A 27,568-nucleotide genomic window follows, 5' to 3' on the forward strand; every position below is an offset into this window, starting at 1 on the left:
TTTTCTGTTTTAGTGGGTTGCGGCACTTCTTTGGCCTGGCGGGACACACGTGCACTATGTCCCTGGCTGTTACCGTGGTCACTATCCATAAGTTTGGCAGACTCCTTGGTCTTTCAACATAAAAACATAAGAAATAGGAGCAGGAGTAGGCCCTTCGAACCTGCTCCTCCATTCAATAAGATCATGGCTGATCATCAACCTCAACTCCACCTTCTGGCACTATCCCCATATCCCTTGATTTCCCAAAAATCTATCGCTCTCTGTCTTGAATATACTCAACGACTGAGCATTCACAGCCCTCTGGAGTAGAGAAGTCTAAAAATTTACAATGCTTTGAGTGAAGAAATTTCTCCTCCTCCTCAGTCCTAAATGGTTGACCCCTTATTCTGAGACCCTTAGTTCTGGACTCCTCAGCCAGGGGAAACATCCTCCCACCCTGTCAAGCCCTGTAAGAATTTTATATGTTTCAATAAATTGCAAGGGAGTCCACTTCAAGTCTGGGCGAAGAACGGCTTCAGTGAGCCTTGGAGACCAGCTGTAAATTCACAAACTCTCAATACCGTTTTTCCCCTAATTTTGTTGGCTGCAATCAGTTGCCGAGGGTATTGTGTTATTTAAATGTGCCACTGGGTGTAAATGGCTAACTTATTTCCTTAAGTCAACATGGTTTTATGAAAGGGAAATTTATTAGAGTTTTTTGAGGATGTAACTAGCAGGGTAATGGGTAACTAGTGGATGTAGTATATTTGGATTTCCAAAAGGCATTCAATAAGGTGTCACATAAAACATTGCTATGCAAGATAAGGGCTCATGGAGCTGGGGACAATATATTGGCATGGATAGAGGATTGGTTAACTGACAGAAAACAGAGAGTAGGGATAAACTGGTCATTTTCAGGTTGGCAGGCTGTAACTAGTGGGGTGCCACAAGGATCAGTGTTGGGGCCTCAGCTATTTACAATCTATATTAATGACTTGGATGAAGGGAGAAAGTGCAGTGTATACAAGTTTGCTGACAATATAAAGCTAGGTGGGATAGTAAGCTGTGAGGAGGACACAGAGTCTACAAAGGGATATAGACAGGTTAAGTGAGTGGGCAAGAAGGTGGCAGATGGAGTGTAATGTGGGGAAATGTGAGGTTATTCACTTTGGTAGGAAGATTAGAAAAACAGAATATTTTTTTTAAAAGGTGAGAAACGATTAAATGTTGGTGTTCAGAGATATCTAGATGTCCTCGGACAGGAAACACAAAGTTAGCATGCAGGTACAGCAAGCAATTAGGAAGGCAAATGGCATGTTGGCCTTTATTGCAAGATGGTTGGAGTATAAGAGTAAGGAAGTCTTACTACAATTGTACAGGGCCTTGGTGAGACCACGCCTGGAGTACTGTGCACAGTTTTGGTCTCCTTATCTAAGGAAGGATATACTTGCCTTGGAGGCGGTGCAACAAAGGTTCACTAGATTGATTCCTGGGATGAGAGGGCTGTCCTATGATGAGAGACTGTGTAGAATGGACCTACACTCTGGAGTTTAGAAGAATGAGAGGTGATCTCACTGAAATATCAAGATTCTGAGGGGGTTTGATGGTAGATGCTGAGAGGTTGTTTTCCCCTGGCTGGAGAGTCCAGAACTAGGGGGCATAGTCTCAGGATAAGGGGTCAGCTATTTAAGACTGAGATGAGGAATTTATTTACTCGGAGGATTGTGAATCTTTGGAATTCTCTGCCCCAAAGGGCTGTGGATGCTGAGTCGTTGAGTGTATTCAAGGCTGAGGTAGATATATTTTTGGACTCTAGGGGAATCAAGTGATACGGGGTTAGGGCAGGACAGTGGAGTTGGGATCGAAGATCAGCCATTGAATGTCAGAGCAGGCTCAAGAGGCCGTATGGCCGACTCCTGCTCCTAATTCTTATGTTCTTAAGTTGAATATTATTGCGATATTCCTGTCTATATATGGGCGGAGGTATACATTCCCATCACCTGTACTGGGGGATAGGGGCCGGGGGATGGCGAGCAGCAGGATGGGCGAACACATTTTTATTCTTTCACTGAAGCTTCGGACTTGCCAAAGAGGAATTGGCTGATTATCAGGAATGGGGGCTCAACACAAGTTAGCCTGTGGGATCGGGCGGGATGGCGCAGCCTGGCAAGGCAGTTCTCCAATCTTGAATTCAGTCAAGGCGAGAAGGACCTGACAGTAAGTCTTGTTCCTGGGGTGAAGTGTTCACACTCAGGGCTGCTCCAGTGGTCAGACCAGCAGGAAAACAAAACAAGCCAGTCTCTGCTTTCTAACCCTCGATACCAGTCAGGGCGATCTGTAGGTTGGAAAATGAATTTTCCGTTCTCTTCCCCAATGTCAAGGACTAAATAGATGTGGATTAACACACTGTCACATGACTGCAGAGTATGAATGGGAAGTGATGGGTAGGGGAGAGTAATTGATTGTGGGGGGTAAATAATGTCCATCTGGAATGTGACTAATCGGACATTTTTTCCCCACATTTTCCTTCTCTCCCTCATTATCTTCCTCCCTGTTTTCCTTATTTTCCTGTTCCACAAGCGCCTACTGTCCATGCTAACAATTGGATAAATAGCCACCTGGACAAGGGCCAGTGAGTGTCGGCAGCCTATTCAACTGTGGGTAAAATCACACTTCCCCAATCTTGTTCTTGCCCACTGTGCGCACTCCCGACAATCGACATTGGTGTGTCCCTTCCTTTTCCTACAAACCCTCTTTTCTCCCACCTCCATCTCCCCAAAAATCCAGGGCTACCAACGGCAATTGTAACACCCATCATCCATGCAGCTGTAGTGTTTGCACTCTAACCAACTGTAACCATTGGGACAGGGAGCGAGGGGGTGGACTGACAGACTCATTCATCCTCCATTGCTGCTAAATTATCACGGCAGCCTAGTCGTCGATTAATGATCTTTTAATGCATCTTCTAGATCGACACTTTGATCAATATGTTGCTTGCTCCCATCGTAATGATTTTAGGAGGGCTGAGTCTGTGACCTCTTGAGAAGATGGTGGTGAGCCTTCTAAAGGGCAACTAGGAATGGGTAATAAATGCCAGCCTTGCCAGTGACTCCCACATCTAGAGAATGAAAACATTCTTCACAATGGGAATAAGAACTAGGGATGTTGTGTTCGTTTCAAAAATGAGTAATACAGGAGGGCAAAGTTCCCCTGATGTAGGGTTAGTTCTCCTGTGGGTATTGAATTACCTGGGTGCAGCCAATTCAGACCACTCAGGCGGGGGTGGTGATGGTGAAGTAGCCTCTGGTAGGAGAGCCCTCCCTATTTTACATTCATTAACTTAAATAGCGTAAAATGGGGCTACCTGGTAAGCATGGTAAGTAGCACTCTCGCCTGAGTCAGAAGATCGTGGGTTCAAGCCCCACTCCAGAGACTTGAGCACTTAATCCTGCTGACACTCCCAGTGTAGTACGGAGGGAGTGCTGCACTGTTGGAGGTGCCGTCTTTTGGATGCAACGTTAAGCCGAGGCCCCGTTAGCCCCCTCAGTTGGACGTAAAAGGTCTCCGCACTATTTCAAAGAAGAGCAGGGGAGTTCTCTACGATGTCCTGCCCAATATTTATCCCTCAACCAGCATCTAAAAATAAATTATCTGATCATTTTCACATTGCTCTTTGTGGGATCTTGCTGTGTGCATATTAGCTGCCGCGTTTCCCTCATTACAACAGTGACTACACTTCAAAAGTACTTCGTTGGTTGTGAAGCACTTTGGTCCGTCTTGATGTTGTGAAAGGTGCTATATAAATGCAAGTTCCTCTCTTATTATAGTAAAGGGAAAACCTCTGTACATATGGTCCACAGTTTGTTTATTTGAATTATCTTTAAACAGATAGTTGCAAATGTTTATTGGATTGGCTCATTTCCCATAAAGATCTGCGGGACTGTTGTTTCCAGCCCGACTCCCCACCAACCCCAGCCCCAGTCACTTCTAGCTGTCGGTATTCAGAGTTACAGTGCCTGAACCACCAAGTGGATGTTTTTGGTGGATTTTTCATAATGTTCCCACTGTCCAGTGATTTGGACTTTTGGGAGTAATTGTTGTGAAATGTACTTTCTAACCCCCACCTGCCTTCAAGATGAAAGGGTGTTCCATCTGACCACAATGGGCTTGGCCATAGTCTGCTGCCAGACCTCTAGCAGTTTTGGTTTAGGCTGCAGGAATGACGCACCCTGCTAGTTTGGTCTGCAAACCTAAAGTGGGGAGGGATTGGGATTGGCTGAATGCATGACTCTTTTCCCCCCCCCCCCTCCTCCCTCTCGTGTGTGCAGGAGACACTTGCATTTGGAACAAGTTTCAAATTCAAGGTAATCCAAGAGAGTTGGTATAATGTCCTATGGGGATGGAAACCTGCCTGGCCTGACCTATATGTGACTCCAGTCCCACACCAACATGGTTGACTCTTAACTGCCCTTTGAACAAGCCTCTCGGTTGTAACAAACCACTCAACAGTTCAAGAAGGCCGCCCACCACCACCTTCTCAGGGCAACTAGCGATGGACAATCAATGCTGGCCTTGCCAGTGACGGCCACTTCCTGAGAATGAATAATTAAAAAAAAACAACCTGCTGCTTCATGAATTGCTGATCTGACTCTCTCGTTTACTATGTCCGCCAACCCTCTCTGCAAAAGAACTCTTGCTTTCGCCATTCTTGTCTTGTTCTTGGCGTATCTCAATCTGAAGCATCTATGTGCTCTCTGTTCCAGTTCGAAGGTGGGTAGGTGTCTTTTTTTTGTTTCAATTGAGGAAGCAAAGTGAAGAGTCACCACCAAGGTCGCAGAGAGAAGACGAGGTAAATTGGGCAGTAGTAACGAGGCGATGCCAAGCTTGGCCTTTAAACACTTGAAGATTGTGTGAGGAAAGGAAAGCTGACTGGAATGAGGAGATCTTTAGAAGGAAGAGCGTAGTGTCAATAATAAGTAAGAGAGGTGGTGAAGGTTTTGGGAGTGAAGATTGCCTGTCTGATGACCAACTCCTTCATGCAGCCCATCTATGGGAGTATTAGAGGTGCTCAGGTGTTTACAGCATGGAAGGAGGCCATTCAGCCCATCGATCCTGTGCAGGTGCTTGTTCTTGAGGTTGGCACAGTATCCAGTCTGGGGCTTTACAGTGTTGAGAGTTGGCACTAAAAAAAATCACCTCAAGGCAGCTTCGGTGATGGCGAAGCTGGTCACTCTGCTTCCCCAGCCACAAAACATAGGGCTAATCCTTCGAAAGGAAGAAGACTTACTGGCCTTCATGGCCAGCTCTTGGTCACGGAACATTTCTTGTTTGTGTGTTAAGCCCTACTATTCAATGGATTAATGGGCTCTCTGCTTCATAGGAACATAGAAATTACTAGATGATCACAGACTAAGTTTGCCTTCTACCATCCTGGCAGTCACATAATGCAACGATAATGGAGTTGTTGACTAATCACAGCAATCAATCTCCATCAAGGAGTCTACAACAGACCCAGACATGAGGTGAGAAAAACCCCAGTGGTGGAGAGCTTTGGGAACCATAGGTCCAAAGCCACCTGTTGCTCCCAAACATGCTACACTTACCACACGTCATGTCTCAAATTACTCACATACTGGATCCCAACATGTTATTTTTGGAAATCTCCTTTCTGTACTGTGGCGACCAGAACTGTACACCGTATTCTAAGTCCGGTCACACCAATGATTTATAAAGTGGCAGGATTACCTCTTTGGCTCAATATTGACCTTTTAATACATCCCAACATCTGGTTTGCTTTACTGACTGCCACCGAGCATTGCTGCGACAGCTTCCATTTACTGTCAATCAGGAACCTCTTTCATTTTCACATAGTTTGAAACTTAATTTGTTGCTTTCAGTCGTTGCTACGAAGCATCATTGCTGAAAGATGTATGAAATCTAATTTGTGGTCTCTCTCTTCTCCTCCCCCCCCCCCCCTCCCCCATGGTAGTTACCGAGCAGACACCCAGACATATCAGCCCTACAACAAGGACTGGATCAAGGAGAAGATCTACGTCCTGCTGCGTAGACAGGCCCAGCAAGCAGGGAAATAGGTGGAACCCTGCCTCTGGTGCAGGGAGGTCACACAGCAGGCACGTGTAGAATACACTTCCCGAGTCTTTGTGTTCAAGCAGAGCTGCGATTCCTCACTTCACGGGAGACTAGAACATCATTGAGCAGCAATCGGAATATGCGATCGGTGAATAAAAAAGGTACTTTGTACTGACTTGTAAATGCTAGACAATAGTTTTAAATGCGGTTTTGAATTCTTCATCAGTGAGCAATGCAAGCATGGTACGGTCCCATACTCTACATTGGTGAGTGGATACCTGGAACGTTTGGTACGGGTGCCTCGTTTTAGAATGTGCTGTTTCCAGTCCATGGTGTTTATTGTATAGTGAAGCACAATACCTAGGCACACCCATCTCTCCCTCCCGATTGGTTTTTGAGTATGATGTGTGTGTTTTTAATCTGCGTTCCACTCTCTTGCACTGATACCTTTTGGGGAAAAAGTGCATGAAATAACTTATGTTGGAGAGCTCCTTATACTGTCTGCAGTTTAATTTATGCAAGTTTTTAAATAATTTTTGACGAACAATAAAATTTCACACGATACCATTTCTGTTTTAATTTTTTTAATCCATTGAATTGGCTCTTCGCAATGAGCCATGGCTGGCACAAATCTAATCCTCTGCTGCCTCTCCCTTTCAACACCCACACTCTTCTGAATTGTGTTCGAGCGTTGCAGCTTTTGGGAGTTTGTCCAATTTTCTCCATTAGTTGCTGTAGATGAAATGTGGCGGAAAGGGAGAGGCCAGTGTCTCTACTGCGCTGGCAATCATTTCATTCCTCAAAGGGGAAGAAGTAGATTTTCATTTGACTCTCCAGTTAAAGTGGTTGCAGTCTAGTTTGAACAGGGTAACAAGAGTATGCCATTCGGCCCCTCAAGCCTGTCTGCCATTCAATTCGATCATGGCTGATCTGTACTTTAACCCCATTTACCCGCCTTGGTCCGTAACCCTTGATGCCGTTGCCCAACAAAAATCTATCAATCGCAGTTTTGAAAATTTCAAGTTTGCTGTTGAAATCTCTTCACCACTTAGCATTGTTAATCAAACAACGTGTAATTCACTTAAACTCCGACTTCTCAAGCGCTTAGGAATGGCAACAACTCTCTTTCCCTCCCTCCTCCCCAACCCCACCACATTTTCTTGGCACCTGTTAACCGCATCAAGCAATTCCATGTTGATTCGCTAAAGCACATAATGATGCTGCTTGTACTTTGAATAGTGTGTCTGGGCCTCAGGGCTGTGCTCTGAGCTCGTTTCCCACAGTAGTTATTGTGCCATATTTGAGTTAATCAGACTATTTTGTTTTTTAATGTTGAGTTATGGCTAGTTTTGTGCCCACTGGGCACAGGGTCAAAACTGTTAAAACATTCCTTACCCAGGAGCCTTGACCCTAGCAAATCCTTCACTCGTTGCTCTGGATTGGATTGGAGCCAGAAACTGAAAAGGACAATGTTGGAACTCTACCCCACTTGTCCCTATGTGAGATATCCTCACAAAATCAGGTGAGACTAAAAGGACTTGCATTTCTTTCACGTATTCACAGCCTCGAGACGTCCCAAAGTGCTTTACAGACAAAGTATTTTTAAAGTGTAGTCACTGTTGGTAGGTAGGAAACACGGCAGCCAATTTGCACACAGCAAGGTCCCACAAACAGCAATGTGAAGACCAGATAATCTGTTTTAGTAATGTTGGTTGAGGGATAAATGTTGGCCATGACACAGGGAGAACTCCCCTGCTCTTCTTTGAATAGTGCCGTGGGATCTTTTACGTCCACCTCAGGGCTTCTGTTTAACGTTTCATCCGAAAGATGGCACCTCTGACAGTGCAGCACTCCCTCAGTACTGCATTGAAGTACCGTCTTAGATTATGTGCTTAAGTCTCTGGAGTAGGTCTGGATCCTGCAACCTACTGATTCAGAGGCAAAAGTGCTACCACTGAACCAAAGCTGACAATATAATCAACAAAAAAATTGTACTGCAAATAATAGCTTGTTTTATCTACCTTCTAACCTCAAACTATGTCAGTTTATCAAAATACTTGAAGATAAAACTGCAAAAAAAATGAAACAATTTGACTTTATAACTAAAGTGCTTTCTCAATCTTAAATCAGAATTTGCCAGATTCTCCCTCCCATTCCATGCTGCACCCCATCTGAAATTAGTCACGTGGCACTTTACAATTAGGTGTCTTTAATCTGGTTGCTTGAAAATCCATTTTGAGAGGTGAGCAAAGCTACTTGATATTTATCAACCCTTTATGAGGGGTTTTGATCGAGTAAATAAGGAGAAATTGTTTAAACTGGCAGAAGGGTCGGTAACCAGAGGACACAGATTTAAGATAATTATCAAAAGAACCAGGGGGGAGATGAGGAATTTTTTTTTTTAATGCAGTGAGTTGTTGTGATCTGGAATGCACTGCCTGAAAGGGTAGTGAAAGCAGATTCAGTAGTAATTTTCAAAAGCGAATTGGAGAAATACTTGAAAAGGAAAAATGTATGGGGAGTGGGGCTAATTGGATAGCTCTTTCAAAGAGCTGCACAGGCATGATGGGCCGAATGGCCTCCTTCTATGCTGTTTGATTCTACAGCTAAAGGCTTGAGCTGAAATATTCTCTGGAATGGGCGAGTCACAGCTGCATGCGTTGCCCAGTTGCCAGAGTCCAATTTATATAATGAGCTACTCTGAAATCCAAGTCTTTTAGGCTGTTGCCTTAGTAGCTTCAAGCAAGGCAGTTTCTTGATGGTATGAGCTCAGCTGGAGGCTGGCCAACACAACACAGACTGATGTGTGTGTCTTGCTGGAGAGAAGGTTGAGGACTGTAGTTTGGAATCAAATAATGGGGCACATCAGTCATTCAGGTCCCGTATTCCATCTTGTTTATTTTACTCGCGCAGTGATTGTTGATGACCAGTTTCTCCGATAATGAGGTAAAGAACTTCTGAGCAGTAACTGCAGAGGTTGAATTAAAATGTATAGATTTTCTGATTTAATTTTTTTTTCTACCGCCCCAACACCCCCTCCGCGTCCCCCCCCCCCCCCACATTCCTCCCTCCCACAGTCAAAAGCCTGTGCTGGGTTTGGTTATCTGGGTAGAAGCAGCCCGCTAATACCTCACCAGTTATTTTGGTTGAGCCTAAACTGAGTGGCTGTGATTTACTCTACTATGGGAAGCATCACATCCGTACCTGCCCTCCAAGGGTAATCTGAAGAATGATCACGAGTGGGATCCCCGGTCATGGTGCCCCTACTGCAATGTCTGGTGTGAACAGCTACCATGTACTATCTACAGGATGCACTGCAGCAACTTAACGAGGCTTCTTCGACAGCACCTCCCAAATCCGCGGCCACTACCGCCTAGAAGGACAAGGGCAGCAGGCGCATGGAAACACCGCCACCTCCAAGTCACATACCATTCTGAATTGGAAATATGTCGCCGTTCCTTCATCGTCGTTGGGTCAAAATCCTAGAACTCCCTAAGCACTGTAGGAGTACCTTCACCACACGGACTGCAGTGGTTCAAGAAGGTGGCTCACCACCACCTTCTCGAGGGCAACTAGAGATGGGCACTAAATGCCGACCTTGCCAGCAACGCCCACATTCCGAGAGTGAATTTTAAAAAGTATAGAATTAACAGGAGTGGTTAAATGATTCTATTTAATCTGTTACTACTTAAATTCAGCTCCCTCATGCTGTTGGGCTTGATAGTTGCTCAAAGCCATTTAATACATCCTTTTGAATTTTTTTTAAATTGTAGTTCTGTTTTAAATCGAAGTTTGAGATCTGAAGCCACTGTCTCAGTAAAATCTATCCAACTATCAACTGGCATATTCCCACTTTTTTTTTTCCAGTTTCTGTCCTGGATCGTACTATAGTTACTTCTCTTGAATTGCTCAAATTGTACAAAAGTTGCTTGATCTACATTGGGAGTGGAGGGATTGCAATTTTTTCCAATAGTTTTTCTGGAGTACACAAAGTATTTGATGCTGTAAAAGTATTTTGGGGGTGTGCAAGTGTGAATGGGAGCTTGGAGCAGCACCGTGCTGTGGTGAGATGGAGATCCCCACTCATTGAGCTCACAGGTTCAACTGTGCCACTGTCGAATACCTGAGTAGAAGCTGGGCCTTCTCCCATAGGGGGGGGAGTGCAGAACTTTGGGACGTCCCGAGGTCATGAATGGTGCTTGGTGTAGTGGGGGAGGGGGTGACTGGCATTGGCTACACATCCCTGTCTACTTGGAGCATGGGTAACAGACTGCCCATATGACAAACATGACTGGTTCAACATTATACCCTTCACTTGAGGGGAGGCTGAGCAAGGCTTTTTTTTGAGAAAAGTGCTTTTTGGTAAGACAAATATACAATATACTTGTACTAAACACAAAATAAATACACATGCATACTGCTCCCTATATTTCTTTTATTCATTCTTGGGATATGGGCGACTGGCATTTAGTGCCCATCCCTAATTGCCCTTGAGAAGGTGGTGATGAGCTGCCGCCTTGAACCGCTGCAGTCTGTGTGGTGAAGGTACTCCCACAGTGCTGATGGGGAGGGAGTTCCAGGATTTTAATCCAGCAATGTTGAAGGAACGGTGATATTGTATGATTTTTGTAGTATGTTTGCTAGGAGGGAGTCTTGAACTCAACTGAAGTCCTGGAGCTCCGAATTGAGCCATTTCATGAAATCATAGAAGTTTACGACTGGTATCTGGAAATTCCTTAAATTTTGGCTGGGGGAATTAAATTCTACCATTCTCGGTTTAGTTTCACTGTTTTCTTGTGTGTCAAACAACAAAGAGCAGTGACCATTCTGTCTGACTCACTAGAAGTGAAGTCAGTACTTAGAGGAGAAAAAATTGACAGTAAAGTTGCTTCTTGAAGCAACCTATTCATACCTTCACCAATACTGTTGCTTCAAACTTGCTTCAGGGTAATGCTAAGTAATTTTGACAAGGTAATTAATCACTTCCATGATGTCAGCAGAATGTCTAGTCTGGTACAAATCTGGAATGCACTGCCTGAAAGGGTGGTAGGAGCAGATGCAATAGTAACTTTCAAAAGGGAATTGGATCTATACTTGAAAAGGGAAAACATTACAGGGCTATGGGGAAAAAGCAGGATAGCTTTTTCAAAGAGCCGGCACAGGTACGATGGGCTGAATGGCCTCCTCCTATGCTATATGATTCTATAACTATCAGATGTATTTTTTTAAGTGGAAAGTCTGGGACAGGTTGCCTACGTGACAGGAAGTAAGTCTTATTTATTGGCAATGGTCGGTCGAAAGCAGTTAACATTTTGGAACCTTAACTTTTTTCCCTTCTATTTCTTTATAACTGAATTTGTAAATGTCGTTTAAAAAATATTATTGTAAGTATTTAATTTTTAGACCGCTCAGTTTGAGTAGTATTGGCTAGAGATCTCTGAAGTACAAACTGCAAAATAAAAGTCCATTAATTTTTAAAGTAATGAAGGCACTGCTTTATGGCTATTTTAATTGCTTCCATTGCATGGAATTCTATGGTTTTTACCGAGCTTTTAAGTAACCTGGAAACCGGTGGCCTTCGGAAATATTTTTCTCTGCTTACTTCTGGATGTGAAGCATTAATTACTGAGGTTTTTCAATTGATTTTTGCAAGTACACTCAACTCCAGCCATGACCTCACTGTGCAGTTCCAGACTTAACCAAAACTTACAAACCTCCCGTGTGTTTAAATACAAAGAAGTAAGCAACAGACCTGCCTGTTCTTCAAGGGAAGTGATGTAATAGAAAGAAAGATGTACTAACACTGCCTGGACAGCACCATTGAAGGTGGTATAATAGTGTTGCCCTTTCACCCCCCTGGAACATTCTGCTCATGCAGATTGTGACTTGGGTTACCAAACCTCCAGGCTTGCCCTGGAGTTTCCAAGAATTGAAGATTAATCTGGACACTGCTACAAGAAACCCAGAAGAGAGAAATTATAGGGGCTTTAAAAATTGTGCGTGCTTTTCATTTTCTTTTACGTTTCATTTATTGGTTATTAAAATATTGGGGGGGGGGAGGGGGTGGAAATGTCCGTTTGACTGGCAGTCAGGTAACGCAGAATTTATTCGCTTTCCAATTGGTGTGAGAAGGTGGGGCACCGTGAGGATGGGGGTGTCGGGCGACCAATGGATGGGCTGTTGGAGGCGGTAGGTCATGTGATAATCTCCTGGAAAAGGTCCAACCAGACTTGGCAACCCTAATTGTGACACCAGATTTATCTTGGTTTGGAATAATTCCCAGTAAGTGAATGTTTCAGCTAATCAGTAAAAGTTGTACATCTGGGAGGGGAAAAAAACCAAATTGGCCACTGTAGTACACGGCAGCTCCAGAGAAAGGATGGTATGCAGTCCGTTTGTGCGTGATGTCTCCTTTAGACAACTGCAGCAGCATCTGTACTGAACTGTGTTGAGGCTCCTGTCCAAACTTTCCCAGTTGCAGTTCAGCATTCTGAGCTTTTTTTTAAATCTTGTGTCTACAGTGAAAATGTATTTACACAAATTTTAAAAACCCCTTCTCCGCTTCCAAGTCCATGCAGGTTTAATGGGTGCAGCGTGGCTTCGGGTGTCACGTGACCTGCAGCAGCTCCCACTGTTGGCTGTCGAGCTGGGGCTGACATGGTGTGGTCCCCACCCGGTTGGGTTCAGTCTTGGCTGCTTGGCTGTCCAGGCAAGCGCCAGTTACGAGGTGCTGGATGGCCGATCCCTTCAGCTTCCATTTCTGGAATAAACAACAAAGACATTGTTGCACACTGTGGTTAAAGAAAGATCTTTTTGTACAGCGCCTTTCATGATCTCGGGACATCCCAAAACGGTTCACAGACAATGCAGTACTTTTGAAGCATAGTCACTGTTGTAATGTAGGAAACACGACAGCCAATTTGCGCACAGCAAGGCCCCACAATCAGCAAAGAGTTAATGACATTTTGCTGATGTCGGTGGAGGGATAAATATTGACCAGGACACTGGGGAGAACTCCCCTGCTCTTCTTTGAAATAGTGCCATGGGATCTTTTACATCCCCCACCTGAGAGGAAATGGGGCCTCGGTTTAACATCTCATCCAAAAGCCGGCACCTCCAACAATGCAGCACTCCCTCAATGCTGCACTGCAGTGTCGACCTGGATTTTGTGCTCAAATCTCTCGAGTGGGGCTTGAACCCATGACCTCTGCCTCGGGCGAGAGTGCTCCGCTGAGCCACGGCTGACATCCCTTGAGGACTCCGTCCTGTGTTTCTATTGATGGAATCTAATCTAGTAAGTGAGCTTACTTTTAGGTTCGTGATCTTCAAATAAAAGGGAGATAGAAAAATAACGCACAGTAGATAATTGCTTAATTCTATTTTTTATCTTTTCAAAATTCTTGGCAACAACCTTCAATTGAGACAGTTCCATCTGTAATCCCATATTGGCATTCGTTTAATTGAAAATACCTCCCTCAATCCTAAAACCTATTAAAATGATCTGGCTTGTCAACATAAATAATACTTAATATATAAAATTGAACCAATGTGTGAGTGTGGAGAATGGGACTTGAGCACACTTCAGTGCAGTAATAGATTTTGGTACGGCTAACTTTTAACGGGATGAGACAGACTGACGACTGCAAACTGGTCAAAACTGTTATTGGGTAAAACTACAGATGAACAGTGGGAGGTGTTAGAATCCTAGTACATCATAGAAGGAGGCCATTCGGCCCATCGAGTCTGCACCGGTACTTTCAACGAGCAATCCAGTTCGTCCCACTCGCCTGCTTTTTCCCCATTTTTTTTCTCCAAGTATTTATTCAGTTCTCTTTTGAAAGCTACTATTGAATCTGTATCCACCACCCTATCCAAATCCTAACCACTCGTTACATAAAGTTTTCCTCCTGTCGCCTCTGGTTCTTTTGCCAATCACCTTAAACCTGTGCCCTCTGGTTATCAACCCTTCAGCCATTGGAAACCGTTTCTCTTTATTTACTCTATCTAAATCCTTCATGATTTTAAACACCTTTAACAAATCTCCTCTTGGCCTTCTCTGTTCCAAGTAGAACAAGCGCAGCTTCTCTGGTCTATCCACGTAACTGTAATCCCTTATCCCTGGAACCATTCTAGTAAATCTCTTCTGTACCCCCTCTAAGGCCTTCACATCCTTCCTGAAGTGTGGTGCCAGAACTGGACACAATACTGCAGCTGGGGCCAAGCTAGTGTTTTACATTGGTTCAGCATAACTCCCTGGCTTTTGTACTCTCTGCCTCGGTTTATAATGCCCAGGATCCCATGTGCTTTATTAACTGCTTCGTTAACCTGTCCTGCCACCTTTTAAAGATTTGTGTACAAGCACCCCCAAGTCTCTCTGTTCTTGTACCCCTTTTAAAATTGTACCATTTAGTCTGTATGGTCTCTTCTTATTCTTCCAAAATGTATCAGCTCACACTTCTCTGCGTTGCATTTCATCTGCCATGTGTCCGCCCATTCCACCAGCCTGTCTAACTTCTTGAAGTCTATCACTATATTCCTCGCTGTTTACTACACTTCCAAGTTTCGTGCCATCTGCAAATTTCAAAATTGTGCCCTGTATCACCAAGTCCAAGTCATTAACTTACATCAAAAACAGCAGTGGTCCTAGTACTGAACCCTGGGGAACGCCACTCTGTATACCTCCCTCCAGTCTGAAAAACAGCCATTCACCACAACTGTTTACTATTCCTTAGCCAATTTTGGATCCATGCTGGTACTACCTCTCTTATTCCATGGGCTTCAATTTTGCTAACAAGCCTAATATGTGGTGCTTTATCAAATGCATTTTTGAAAGTCCATATACACATCAACCGCACTGCCCTCGTCCACCCTCTTATCTCCTCAAAAAACTCAATCAAGTTAATCAAACATGATTTGCCCTTAACAAATCCGAGCTGGCTCTCCTTTATTAGTCCATGCTTGTCCAAGTGGCTGTTAATGTTCTCCTGAATTATTGTTTCTAAAAGCTTCTCCACCACCGACGTTAAACTGACTGGCCTGTAATTGCCAGGTTTACCCTTCTCCCCTTTTTTGAACAAGGGTGTAACATTTGAAATCCTCCAGTCCTTTGGCATCACCCCTGTAGCTAAGGAAGATTGTGGCCAGCATTTTTGCAATTTCTACCCTTCCCTCAGCAACCTAGGATGCATCCCACATGGACTGGGTGACTTATCACTTTAATTACTGCCAGTCTGTCTAGTACCACCTCTTTTTATTTATTTCTATCTCATCCAGAATCCAAGCAACCTCCCCGTTTACCATGGTCTTGGCAATGTCCTCTTCCTTGGTAAATACTGATGCAAAGTACTCATTTAGTACCTCATTTATGTCTTCTGCCTCCACCAATAGTTCTCCATTTTGGTCCCTAATCGGCCCCATTGCTCCTCTGACAACCCTTTTACTGTTAATATGCCTATAAAGACCTTTAGATTTCCTTTAATGTTAGCTGCCAATCTACTCTCGTACTATCTCGTTGCCTCTTTCATTTCCTTTTTCACTTATCCTCTCTACTTTTTATATTCAGCCTGATTCTCCCTTGTATTTATCAAGTTGACATCTGTCATACACCCCCTTTTTCTGTTTCATCCTACTCTACAACTTCTTTGTCATCCAGGGAGCTCTGGCTTTGGTTGCCCTCCCTTTCCCTCTTGTGGGAATGTATTTTGACTGTACCAAAACCATCTCCTCGTTAAAGGCCGCCCATTGCTTTAATACAGTTCTGCCTGCCAGTCTTTGACTCCCAATTTATCCGGGCCAGATCTCTCCTCAATTTGCTAAAATTAGCCCTCCTCCAGTTAAACATTTTTATTCTAGAGTCCTTTCTCTATAACTAAGCTAAACCTTATGATACTGTGCTCTCCAACTGTGACATTTTCCACTTGACCCACTTCATTACCTAGCACTAGATTCAGCAATACCTCCTTCCTCGTTGGGCAGGAAATATACTGATCAAGAAAATTCTCCTGAACACACTTCAGAAATTCCTCCTCTTCTCTGTCCTTAACACAATCACTGCCCCATTTCTTTACTGGTCCCATTATCACCCTCCTTTGCCTTGCACTACCATCCCATCATCACCTCTACCCTCCACCCCTCCACAGATGAGAGATGGTTGGAGGTCAATCATCACAGCACCAGGACATTGTTGCAGGAGTTCCTCAGGGCAGTGTCCTTGGCCCAACCATCTTCAGCTGCTTCATCAATGACCTTCCCTCCATTATAAGGTTAGAAGTGGGGATGTTTGCTGATGACTGCACAGTCTTCAGTGCCATTCGCAACTCCTCAGATAATGAAGCAGTCTATGCCCGCATGCAGCAAGACCTGGACAACATTCAGACTTGGGCTCATAAGTGGCAAGTAACATTCACACCACACAAGTGCCTGGCAAGTAACATTCGCACCACACAAGTGCCAGGCAATGACTATTTAAAACAAGCGAGAGTCTAACCACTGCCCCTTGATATTCAATGGCATTACTATTGCCGAATCCCGCACCATTGGAGGTCACCATTGACCAGAAACTTAACTGGACCAGCCATATAAATACTGTGGCAACAAGAGCAGGTCAGAGGCTGGGCATTCTGCGGCGGGTGTCTTATCTCCTGACTCCCCAAAGCATTTCCACCATCTGCAAGGCACAAGTCAGGAGTGTGATGTTATACTCTCCACTTGCCTGGATGAGTGCAGCGCCAACAACACTCAAGAAGCTCGCTACCGCCCATGACAAAGCAGCCTGCTTGATTGGCACCCCATCCATCACCTTAACCATTCACTCCCTCCACCACTGGCGTACCGTGGCTGCAGTGTGTACCATCTACAAGATGTACTGCAGCACCTCCCAAACCTGCGAGCTCTACCACCGAGAAGGACAAGAGCAGCAGATGTATGGAAACACCACCACCTCCAAGTTACACACCATCCTGACTTGGAAGTAGATCACCGTTCCTTCATCGTCGCTGGGTCAAAATCCTGGAACTCCCTAACAGCACTGTGGGAGTACCTTCACCACATGGACTGCAGCAGTTCAAGAAGGCGGCTCACCACCACCTTCTCAAGGGCAATTAGGGATGGGCAATAAATGCTGGCCTTGCCAGCGACGCCCACATCCCATGAACGAATAAAGAAAAAAGACCCACTCTCCCTCCCGGCCCCCGTACTCGCCCAAAGCCTGCCACATCTGCAATGTTCTCCAACCCTCATGAAAAGTCATCAACCCAAAACTTCAACTTTGCCTATCTCGCCACAGATGCTGCCCATCCCGCAGAGCATTCCCAGCACTCTGAGTGATATCAGGACAGGTGATTCCTTAGGGGACAGAACTCGACCAAATAAAACAGCCATGATCAACAAAACAATATAAAACTAAAGGAAAGAGCATATAAATGTGCAAAGAATAGTGTAGATCCAGGGGACTGGGACAGACAAAAAAGATAGTAAGAGCTGCAAAAAGGGAATACGAAAAGAAACTTGATGGATATTAAGATTAACACAATTTGTTTTATAATTAGAAAACAAAGGGTAGTCAAGAGTAATGTGAGCCCTTTAAAAACTGATGGGGGGGTAATATTGCAAATGAAATTAAGGAAATGGCAGACTTGTTGAATAATTACTTTGTCAGTCTTCAGAGTAGGGAAGAGGATAATATACCTAACATTTCAGGGAAATTAATAATGAATCAAGGACTGGAACTCACTAAACTTAATGTAAGGAAGAAAACAGTATTAGAAAAAATACTGATAAATCCCCAGGACCTGTTGGTTGGCACCCAAAGATTTTAAAGGAAGCAGGTGAGGAAATTGCAGATGCTTTAGCCATAATCTTTCAAGGTGCTCTCAATTCAGGAATTGTCCCTTTCGATTGGGAAAACTGCAAATGCAACTCCATTATTTAAGAAAGGGGAGAGAGAGAAACCAGACTTGGTAGTCTAATATCTGCTGTGGGAAAGTTATTGGAATCTATAATTAAGGACAAATTGACTGAGCACTTGGAGAAATGTGAGCACTTGGAGAAATGTGAGCTGATTAGAAAGAGCCAACATGGATTTGTAAAGGGTAGGTCATGCCTAACAAATCTAATTAATTTTTTTGAGGAAGTAACTAAAGTAGTAGAGAGGGGAATGTCTATGGATGTACACAAGAACATTAGAACATAAGAATTAGGAGCAGGAGTAGGCCATTCGGTCCCTTGAGCCTGCTCCGCCATTCAATGAGATCATGGCTGATCTTCTGCCTCAATTCCATTCACCGGCCTTATCGCCATATCCCTTGATGCCCTTACTAGTCAGAAGTCTATTGACTTCTGTTTTGAATATACCCAATGACTGAGCCTCCACAGCCCTCTGGGGTAGAGAATTCCAAAGATTCACCACCCTCTGTGTGAAGAAATTTCTTCTCATCTCAGTCCTGAGTGGCCTACCCTTTATCCTGAGGCTGTGGCCCCCGGTTCTAGACTCCCCAGCCAAGGGAAACATTCTCCCAGCATCCACCCTATCAAGCCCTGTAATAATTTTGTATGCTTCAATGAGATCCCCTCTCATTCTTCTGAAGTCAAGAGAATACAGGCCTCGTTTACTCAATCTCTTATACGACAGTCCCGCCATCCCAGGAATCAATCTCGTGAACCATCATTGCACTTCCTCTATGGCAAGTATATCTTTCCTTAGGTTAGGAGACCAAAATTGTACACAGTACTCCAGGTGTGGTCTCACCAAGGCCCTATATAATTGGAGTAAGACTTCTTTACTCCTGTACTCAAATCCTCTTGTAATGAAGGTCAGCATACCATTTGCCTTCCTAATGGCTTGCTGCACCTGCACATTCACTTTCAGTGACTCATGTACAAGGACACCCAGGTCCCTTTGAGCATCTGCATATCCCAATCTTTCACCATTTAGGAAATACTCTGCCTTTCTGTTTTTTCTACCAAAGTGGATAACTTCACATTTATCCACATTATAATCCATCTGCCATGTTCTCACCCACTCACTGAGCCTGAGATCCCCTTGAAGCCTCTTCACATCTGACACTGTCACCTAGTGTGTCATCAGCAAATTTGGAAATGTTACATTTAGTCCCCTCATCCAAATCATTGATATAGATTGTAAATAGCTGGGACCCAAGTACCGATCCTTGTGGTACCCCACTAGTCACAGCCTGCCATCCTGAAAAAGACCCGTTTATCCCTACTCTTTGTTTCCTGTTTGTTAACCAATTCTCAATCCATGCTAGTATATTACCCCCAATTCCATGTGCCCTAATTTTGTTCACCAACCTCTTGTGTGGGACCTCATCGAAGGCCTTCTGAAAATCCAAATACACCACATCTACCAGTTCCCCTTTGACTACTCCACTAGTTACATCCTCAAAGAACTCCAATAGGTTTGTCAAACAGGACTTCCCTTTCATAAATCCATGTTGACTCTGCCCAATCTTACTATTAGTTTCTAAGTGCCCAATTATTGCATCCTTTATAATAGACTAGCTGAAGTGCCCGGCGGTGCCGAGGGTCTTTTGAGGGCATGTTGTTGTTGGAAGAGAGAGAGCGACTGGGGGCAAGAGAGAGAGCGACTGGGGGCAAGAGAGAGAGCGACTGGGGGCAAGAGAGAGAGCGACTGGGGGCAAGAGAGAGAGCGACTGGGGGCAAGAGAGAGAGCGACGGGGGCAAGAGAGAGAGCGACGGGGGCAAGAGAGAGCGCGACTGGGGGCAAGAGAGAGAGCGACTGGGGGCAAGAGAGAGAGCGACTGGGGGCAAGAGAGAGAGCGACTGGGGGCAAGAGAGAGAGCGACTGGGGGCAAGAGAGAGAGCGACTGGGGGCAAGAGAGAGAGCGACTGGGGGCAAGAGAGAGAGCGACTGGGGGCAAGAGAGAGAGCGACTGGGGGCAAGAGAGAGAGCGACGGGGGCAAGAGAGAGAGCGACTGGGGGCAAGAGAGAGAGCGACTGGGGGCAAGAGAGAGCGACTGGGGGCAAGAGAGAGAGCGACTGGGGGCAAGAGAGAGAGCGACTGGGGGCAAGAGAGAGAGCGACTGGGGGCAAGAGAGAGAGCGACTGGGGGCAAGAGAGAGAGCGACTGGGGGGGCAAGAGAGAGAGCGACTGGGGGGGCAAGAGAGAGAGCGACTGGGGGCAAGAGAGAGAGCGACTGGGGGCAAGAGAGAGAGCGACTGGGGGCAAGAGAGAGAGCGACTGGGGGGGCAAGAGAGCGACTGGGGGGAAGAGAGCGACTGGGGGGGAAGAGAGAGCGACTGGGGGGGAAGAGAGAGCGACTGGGGGGGAAGAGAGCGACTGGGGGGGAAGAGAGAGCGACTGGGGGGAAGAGAGAGCGACTGGGGGGGAAGAGAGAGCGACTGGGGGGGAAGAGAGAGCGACTGGGGGGGAAGAGAGAGAGACTGGGGGGAAGAGAGAGCGACTGGGGAGAAGAAAGAGCGACTGGGGGGAAGAGAGAGCGACTGGGGGGAAGATAGAGAGAGAGCGACTGGGGGGAAGATAGAGAGAGAGCGACTGGGGGGAAGAGAGAGCGACTGGGGGGAAGAGAGAGAGCGACGGGGGGAAATGAGAGAGCGACTGGGGGGAAATGAGAGCGACTGGGGGGAAATGACAGAGCGACGGGGGAAATGAGAGAGCGACTGGGGGGAAATGAGAGAGCGACTGGGGGAAATGAGAGAGCGACTGGGGGGAAGAGAGAGAACGACGGGGGGGAAGAGAGAGAGCGACTGGGGGGGAAGAGAGAGAGAGAGCGACTGGGGGGGAAGAGAGAGAGCGACTGGGGGGGCAAGAGAGCGACTGGGGGGAAGAGAGCGACTGGGGGGGAAGAGAGAGCGACTGGGGGGGAAGAGAGAGCGACTGGGTGGAAGAGAGAGCAACTGGGGGGAAGAGAGAGCGACTGGGGGGAAGAGAGAGCGACTGGGGGGGAAGAGAGAGAGCGACTGGGGGGAAGAGAGAGAGCGACTGGGGGGGAAGAGAGAGAGCGACTGGGGGGGAAGAGAGAGAGCGACTGGGGGGAAGAGAGAGAGCGACTGGGGGGAAGAGAGAGAGCGACTGGGGGGAAGAGAGAGAGCGACTGGGGGGAAGAGAGAGAGCGACGGGGGGAAGAGAGAGAGCGACTGGGGGGAAGAGAGAGAGCGACTGGGGGGAAGAGAGAGAGCGACTGGGGGGAAGAGAGAGGGCGACTGGGAGGAAGAGAGAGCGACTGGGGGGAAGAGAGAGAGCGACTGGGGGGGCAAGAGAGAGCGACTGGGGGGGCAAGAGAGAGCAACTGGGGGGGAAGAGAGAGAGCGACTGGGGGGGAAGAGAGAGCGACTGGGGGGGATGAGAGAGCGACTTGGGGGGGTAGAGAGAGCGACTGGGGGGGAAGAGAGAGCGACTGGGGGAAGAGAGAGAGCGACTGGGGGGGAAGAGAGAGCGACTGGGGGGGAAGAGAGAGCGCAACTGGGGGGGAAGAAGGAGAGCGACGGGGGGGGGAAGAGCGACTGGGGGGGGAAGAGAGCGACTGGGGGGGAAGAGAGAGCGACTGGGGGAGAAGAGAGCGACTGGGGGGGAAGAGAGAGCGACTGGGGGAGAAGAGAGCGACTGGGGGTAAATGAGAGAGCGACTGGAGGGGAGAGAGAGGGCGACTGGGGGGAAGAGAGAGAGCGACTGGGGGGGGGAAGAGAGCGACTGGGGGGGAAGAGAGAGCGACTGGGGGGGAAGAGAGAGCGACTGGGGGGGAAGAGAGAGAGCGACTGGGGGGGGAAGAGAGAGCGCGACTGGGGGGGGAAGAGAGAGCGCGACTGGGGGGAAGAGAGCGCGACTGGGGGGGGAAGAGAGAGCGCGACTGGGGGGGAAGAGAGAGCGCGACTGGGGGGGAAGAGAGAGCGCGACGGGGGGGAAGAGAGAGCGCGACTGGGGGTGAAGAGAGCGCGACGGGGGGGGGAAGAGAGAGCGCGACGGGGGGGAAGAGAGAGCGCGACGGGGGGGAAGAGAGAGCGACTGGGGGGGATGAGAGAGCGACTTGGGGGGGTAGAGAGAGCGACTGGGGGGGAAGAGAGAGCGACTGGGGGGAAGAGAGAGAGCGACTGGGGGGGAAGAGAGAGCGACTGGGGGGGAAGAGAGAGCGCAACTGGGGGGGAAGAAGGAGAGCGACTGGGGGGGGAAGAGAGCGACTGGGGGGGGGAAGAGAGCGACTGGGGGGGAAGAGAGAGCGACTGGGGGAGAAGAGAGCGACTGGGGGGGAAGAGAGCGTGACTGGGGGAGAAGAGAGAGCGACTGGGGGTAAATGAGAGAGCGACTGGAGGGAAGAGAGAGGGCGACTGGGGGGAAGAGAGAGAGCGACGGGGGGGAAGAGAGCGACTGGGGGGGAAGAGAGAGCGACTGGGGGGGAAGAGAGAGCGACTGGGGGGGAAGAGAGAGCGACTGGGGGGGAAGAGAGAGAGCGACTGGGGGGGAAGAGAGAGCGCGACTGGGGGGGGAAGAGAGAGCGCGACTGGGGGGGAAGAGAGCGCGACTGGGGGGGGAAGAGAGAGCGTGACGGGGGGAAGAGAGAGCGCGACTGGGGGGGAAGAGAGCGCGACTGGGGGGAAGAGAGAGCGCGACTGGGGGGGAAGAGAGAGAGCGACGGGGGGGAAGAGAGAGCGCGACTGGGGGGGAAGAGAGCGCGACGGGGGGGGAAGAGAGAGCGCGACTGGGGGGGAAGAGAGAGAGCGACTGGGGGGGAAGAGAGCGCGACTGGGGGGGAAGAGAGAGAGCGACTGGGGGGGAAGAGAGAGAGCGACTGGGGGGGAAGAGAGAGAGCGACTGGGGGGGGAAGAGAGAGCGACTGGGGGGGAAGAGAGAGAGCGACTGTGGGGGAAGAGAGAGAGAGAGCGACTGGGGGGGAAGAGAGAGAGAGAGCGACTGGGGGGGAAGAGAGAGAGCGCGACTGGGGGGGAAGAGAGAGAGAGAGCGACTGGGGGAAGAGAGAGAGAGAGCGACTGGGGGGGAAGAGAGAGAGAGCGCGACTGGGGGGGAAGAGAGAGAGAGAGCGACTGGGGGGGAAGAGAGAGAGAGAGCGACTGGGGGGGAAGAGAGAGAGAGAGCGACTGGGGGGGAAGAGAGAGAGAGAGCGATTGGATTGGGGGGAAGAGAGAGAGAGAGCGACGGGGGGAAGAGAGAGAGAGAGCGACTGGGGGGGAAGAGAGAGAGAGAGCGACTGGGGGGGAAGAGAGAGAGAGCGACTGGGGGGGAAGAGAGAGAGAGAGCGACTGGGGGGGAAGAGAGAGAGAGCAACTGGGGGGAAGAGAGAGAGAGCGACTGGAGGGGAATAGAGAGAGAGAGGACGACTGGGGGGGAAGAGGGAGAGAGCGATGGGGGGAAGAGAGAGAGAGCGACTGGGGGGGAAGAGAGAGAGAGAGCGACTGCGGGGGAAGAGAGAGCGACTGCGGGGGAAGAGAGAGAGAGAGCGACTGGGGGGGAAGAGAGAGAGCGACTGGGGGGGAAGAGAGAGAGAGAGAGCGACTGGGGGGAAGAGAGAGAGAGAGAGCGACTGGGGGGAAGAGAGAGAGAGAGAGCGACTGGGAGGAAGAGAGAGAGAGAGAGCGACTGGGAGGAAGAGAGAGAGAGAGAGCGACTGGGGGGAAGAGAGAGAGAGAGAGCGACTGGGGGGAAGAGAGAGAGAGAGCGACTGGGGGAAGAGAGAGAGAGAGCGACGGTGGAAGAGAGAGAGCGACTGGGGGGAAGAGAGAGAGCGACTGGGGGGGAAGAGAGAGAGCGACGGTGGAAGAGAGAGAGAGCGACTGGGGGGGAAGAGAGAGAGAGCGACGGTGGAAGAGAGAGAGAGCGACTGGGGGAAGAGAGAGAGCGACTGGGGGGGAAGAGGGAGAGCGACTGGGGGGGAAGAGGGAGAGCGACTGGGGGGGAAGAGGGAGAGCGACTGGGGGGGAAGAGGGAGAGCGACTGGGGAGGGAAAAGGGAGAGCGACTGGGGAGGGAAAAGGGAGAGCGACTGGGGGGGGAAGAGAGAGAGCGACTGGGGGGGAAGAGAGAGAGCGACTGGTGGGGAAGAGAGAGAGCGACTGGGGGGAAGAGAGAGAGCGACTGGGGGGGAAGAGAGAGAGCGACTGGGGGGGAAGAGAGAGCGCGACTGGGCGGAAGAGAGAGCGACTGGGGGGAAATGAGAGAGCGACTGGGGGGAAATGAGAGAGCGACGGGGGAAGAGAGAGAGCGACTGGGGGGAAGAGAGAGAGCGACTGGGGGGGAAGAGAGAGCGACTGGGGGGGAAGAGAGAGAGCGACTGGGGGGGAAGAGAGAGAGCGACTGGGGGGAAGAGAGAGAGCGACTGGGGGGGAAGAGAGAGAGCGACTGGGGGGGAAGAGAGAGAGCGACTGGGGGGGAAGAGAGAGAGCGACTGGGGGGGAAGAGAGAGAGCGACTGGGGGGGAAGAGAGAGAGCGACTGGGGGGGAAGAGAGAGCGACTAGGGGGAAATGAGAGAGCGACTGGGGGGAAATGAGAGAGCGACTGGGGGGAAGAGAGAGAGAACGACGGGGGAAGAGAGAGAGCGACTGGGTGGAAGAGAGAGAGCGACGGGGGGAAGAGAGAGAGCGACTGGGTGGAAGAGAGAGCGACGGGGGGGAAGAGAGAGAGCGACTGGGGGGAAGAGAGAGAGCGACTGGGGGGGGAAGAGAGAGAGCGCGACTGGGGGGGAAGAGAGAGAGAGCGACTGGGGGGAAGAGAGAGAGCGCGACTGGGGGGGAAGAGAGAGAGAGAGCGACTGGGGGGGAAGAGAGAGAGAGAGCGACTGGGTGGGAAGAGAGAGAGCGCGACTGGGGGGGAAGAGAGAGAGAGCGACTGGGGGAAGAGAGAGAGCGCGACTGGGGGGAAGAGAGAGAGAGAGCGACTGGGGGGAAGAGAGAGAGAGAGCGACTGGGTGGGAAGAGAGAGAGAGAGCGACTGGGGGGGAAGAGAGAGAGAGAGCGACTGGGGGGGAAGAGAGAGAGAGAGCGACGGGGGGAAGAGAGAGAGAGAGCGACTGGGGGGGAAGAGAGAGAGAGAGCGACTGGGGGGAAGAGAGAGAGAGAGAGAGCGACTGGGGGGGAAGAGAGAGAGAGAGCGACTGGGGGGGAAGAGAGAGAGAGCAACTGGGGGGGAAGAGAGAGAGAGCAACTGGGGGGGAAGAGAGAGAGAGCGACTGGAGGGGAATAGAGAGAGAGAGGACGACTGGGGGGGAAGAGGGAGAGAGCGATGGGGGGGAAGAGAGAGAGAGCGACGGGGGAAGAGAGAGAGAGAGCGACTGCGGGGGAAGAGAGAGAGAGAGCGACTGCGGGGGAAGAGAGAGAGAGAGCGACTGCGGGGGAAGAGAGAGAGAGAGCGACTGGGGGGGAAGAGAGAGAGCGACTGGGGGGGAAGAGAGAGAGAGAGCGACGGGGGGAAGAGACAGAGAGAGCGACTGCGGGGGAAGAGAGAGAGAGAGCGACTGGGGGGGAAGAGAGAGAGAGAGCGACTGGGGGGAAGAGAGAGAGAGAGCGACTGGGGGGAGAGAGAGAGAGAGAGAGCGACTGGGGGGGAAGAGAGAGAGAGAGCGACTGGGGGGAAGAGAGAGAGAGAGAGCGACTGGGGGGAAGAGAGAGAGAGAGAGCGACTGGGGGGAAGAGAGAGAGAGCGACTGGGGGGAAGAGAGAGAGAGCGACTGGGGGGAAGAGAGAGAGCGACTGGGGGGAAGAGAGAGAGAGAGAGCGACTGGGGGGAAGAGAGAGAGAGAGAGCGACTGGGAGGAAGAGAGAGAGAGAGAGCGACTGGGAGGAAGAGAGAGAGAGAGAGCGACTGGGGGGGAAGAGAGAGAGAGAGAGAGCGACTGGGGGGAAGAGAGAGAGAGAGCGACTGGGGGGAAGAGAGAGAGAGAGCGACTGGGGGAAGAGAGAGAGAGAGCGACTGGGGGGAAGAGAGAGAGAGAGCGACGGTGGAAGAGAGAGAGCGACTGGGGGAAGAGAGAGAGCGACTGGGGGGGAAGAGAGAGAGAGCGACGGTGGAAGAGAGAGAGAGCGACTGGGGGGAAGAGAGAGAGAGCGACGGTGGAAGAGAGAGAGAGCGACTGGGGGGAAGAGAGAGAGCGACTGGGGGGAAGAGGGAGAGCGACTGGGGGGGAAGAGGGAGAGCGACTGGGGGGGAAGAGGGAGAGAGCGACTGGGGGGGAAGAGGGAGAGCGACTGGGGGGGAAGAGGCAGAGCGACTGGGGAGGGAAAGGAGAGAGCGACTGGGAGGGAAAAGGGAGAGCGACTGGGGGGGGAAGAGAGAGAGCGACTGGGGGGGAAGAGAGAGAGCGACTGGTGGGGAAGAGAGAGAGCGACTGGTGGGGAAGAGAGAGAGCGACGGGGGGAAGAGAGAGAGCGACTGGGGGGGAAGAGAGAGCGACTGGGGGGAAGAGAGAGCGCGACTGGGGGAAGAGAGAGCGACTGGGGGAAATGAGAGAGCGACTGGGGGGAAATGAAGAGAGCGACGGGGAAGAGAGAGAGCGACTGGGGGGAAGAGAGAGAGAGCGACTGGGGGGAAGAGAGAGAGCGACTGGGGGGGAAGAGAGAGCGACTGGGGGGAAGAGAGAGAGCGACTGGGGGGAAGAGAGAGAGCGACTGGGGGGAAGAGAGAGCGACTGGGGAAGAGAGAGAGCGACTGGGGGGGAAGAGAGAGAGCGACTGGGGGAAGAGAGAGAGCGACTGGGAGGGACGAGGGGGAAGAGAGAGAGCGACTGGGGGGAAGAGAGAGCGACTGGGGGAATGAGAGAGCGACTGGGGGAAAGAGAGAGAGCGACTGGGGGGAAGAGAGAGAACGACGGGGGAAGAGAGAGAGCGACTGGGGGAAGAGAGAGAGCGACGGGGGAAGAGAGAGAGCGACTGGGTGGAAGAGAGAGAGCGACGGGGGGGAAGAGAGAGAGCGACTGGGGGGAAGAGAGAGAGCGACTGGGGGGGGAAGAGAGAGAGCGACTGGGGGGAAGAGAGAGAGAGCGACTGGGGGGAAGAGAGAGAGAGAGCGACTGGGGGGAAGAGAGAGAGCGACTGGGGGGGAAGAGAGAGAGAGCGACTGGGGGGGAGAGAGAGAGAGAGCGACTGGGGGGAGAGAGAGAGAGAGCGACTGGGGGGAAGAGAGAGAGAGAGCGACTGGGGGGGAAGAGAGAGAGAGAGCGACTGGGGGAGAGAGAGAGAGCGACTGGGGAGGGAAGAGAGAGAGAGAGAGCGATTGGGGGGAAGAGAGAGAGAGAGCGACGGGGGGAAGAGAGAGAGAGAGCGACTGGGGGGAAGAGAGAGAGAGCGACGGGGGGAAGAGAGAGAGAGAGAGAGCGACTGGGGGGGAAGAGAGAGAGAGAGAGCGACTGGGGGGGAAGAGAGAGAGAGCGACTGGGGGGGAAGAGACTGAGAGAGCGACTGCGGGGGAATAGAGAGAGAGAGAGCGACTGGGGGGAGGAAGAGAGAGAGAGAGCGACTGGGGGGAAGAGAGAGAGAGAGAGCGACTGGGGGGAAGAGAGA

The 27,568-nt window shown here is 49.9% G+C and overlaps 1 protein-coding gene across 1 annotated transcript in view; it reads right to left on the bottom strand.

The window, feature by feature from the left end:
* Nucleotides 1-6,636: 6,636 nt before the first annotated feature.
* Nucleotides 6,637-27,568, bottom strand: part of galnt16 (UDP-N-acetyl-alpha-D-galactosamine:polypeptide N-acetylgalactosaminyltransferase 16) — a 242,549-nt gene continuing 221,617 nt past the window's right edge. Inside the window, exon 15 of the mRNA XM_086003759.1 lies at nucleotides 6,637-12,829. Within this exon, the coding sequence (XP_085859885.1) occupies nucleotides 12,677-12,829 (153 nt within the window). The 3' untranslated portion in view covers nucleotides 6,637-12,676. The remainder of the gene's footprint in view (nucleotides 12,830-27,568) is intronic.

The sequence above is a fragment of the Somniosus microcephalus genome, chromosome 12 (genome assembly GCF_052327205.1).
Source record: "Somniosus microcephalus isolate GS21.2 chromosome 12, FLI_Smic_1.0, whole genome shotgun sequence".
Taxonomy (NCBI): Eukaryota; Metazoa; Chordata; class Chondrichthyes; order Squaliformes; family Somniosidae; genus Somniosus; species Somniosus microcephalus.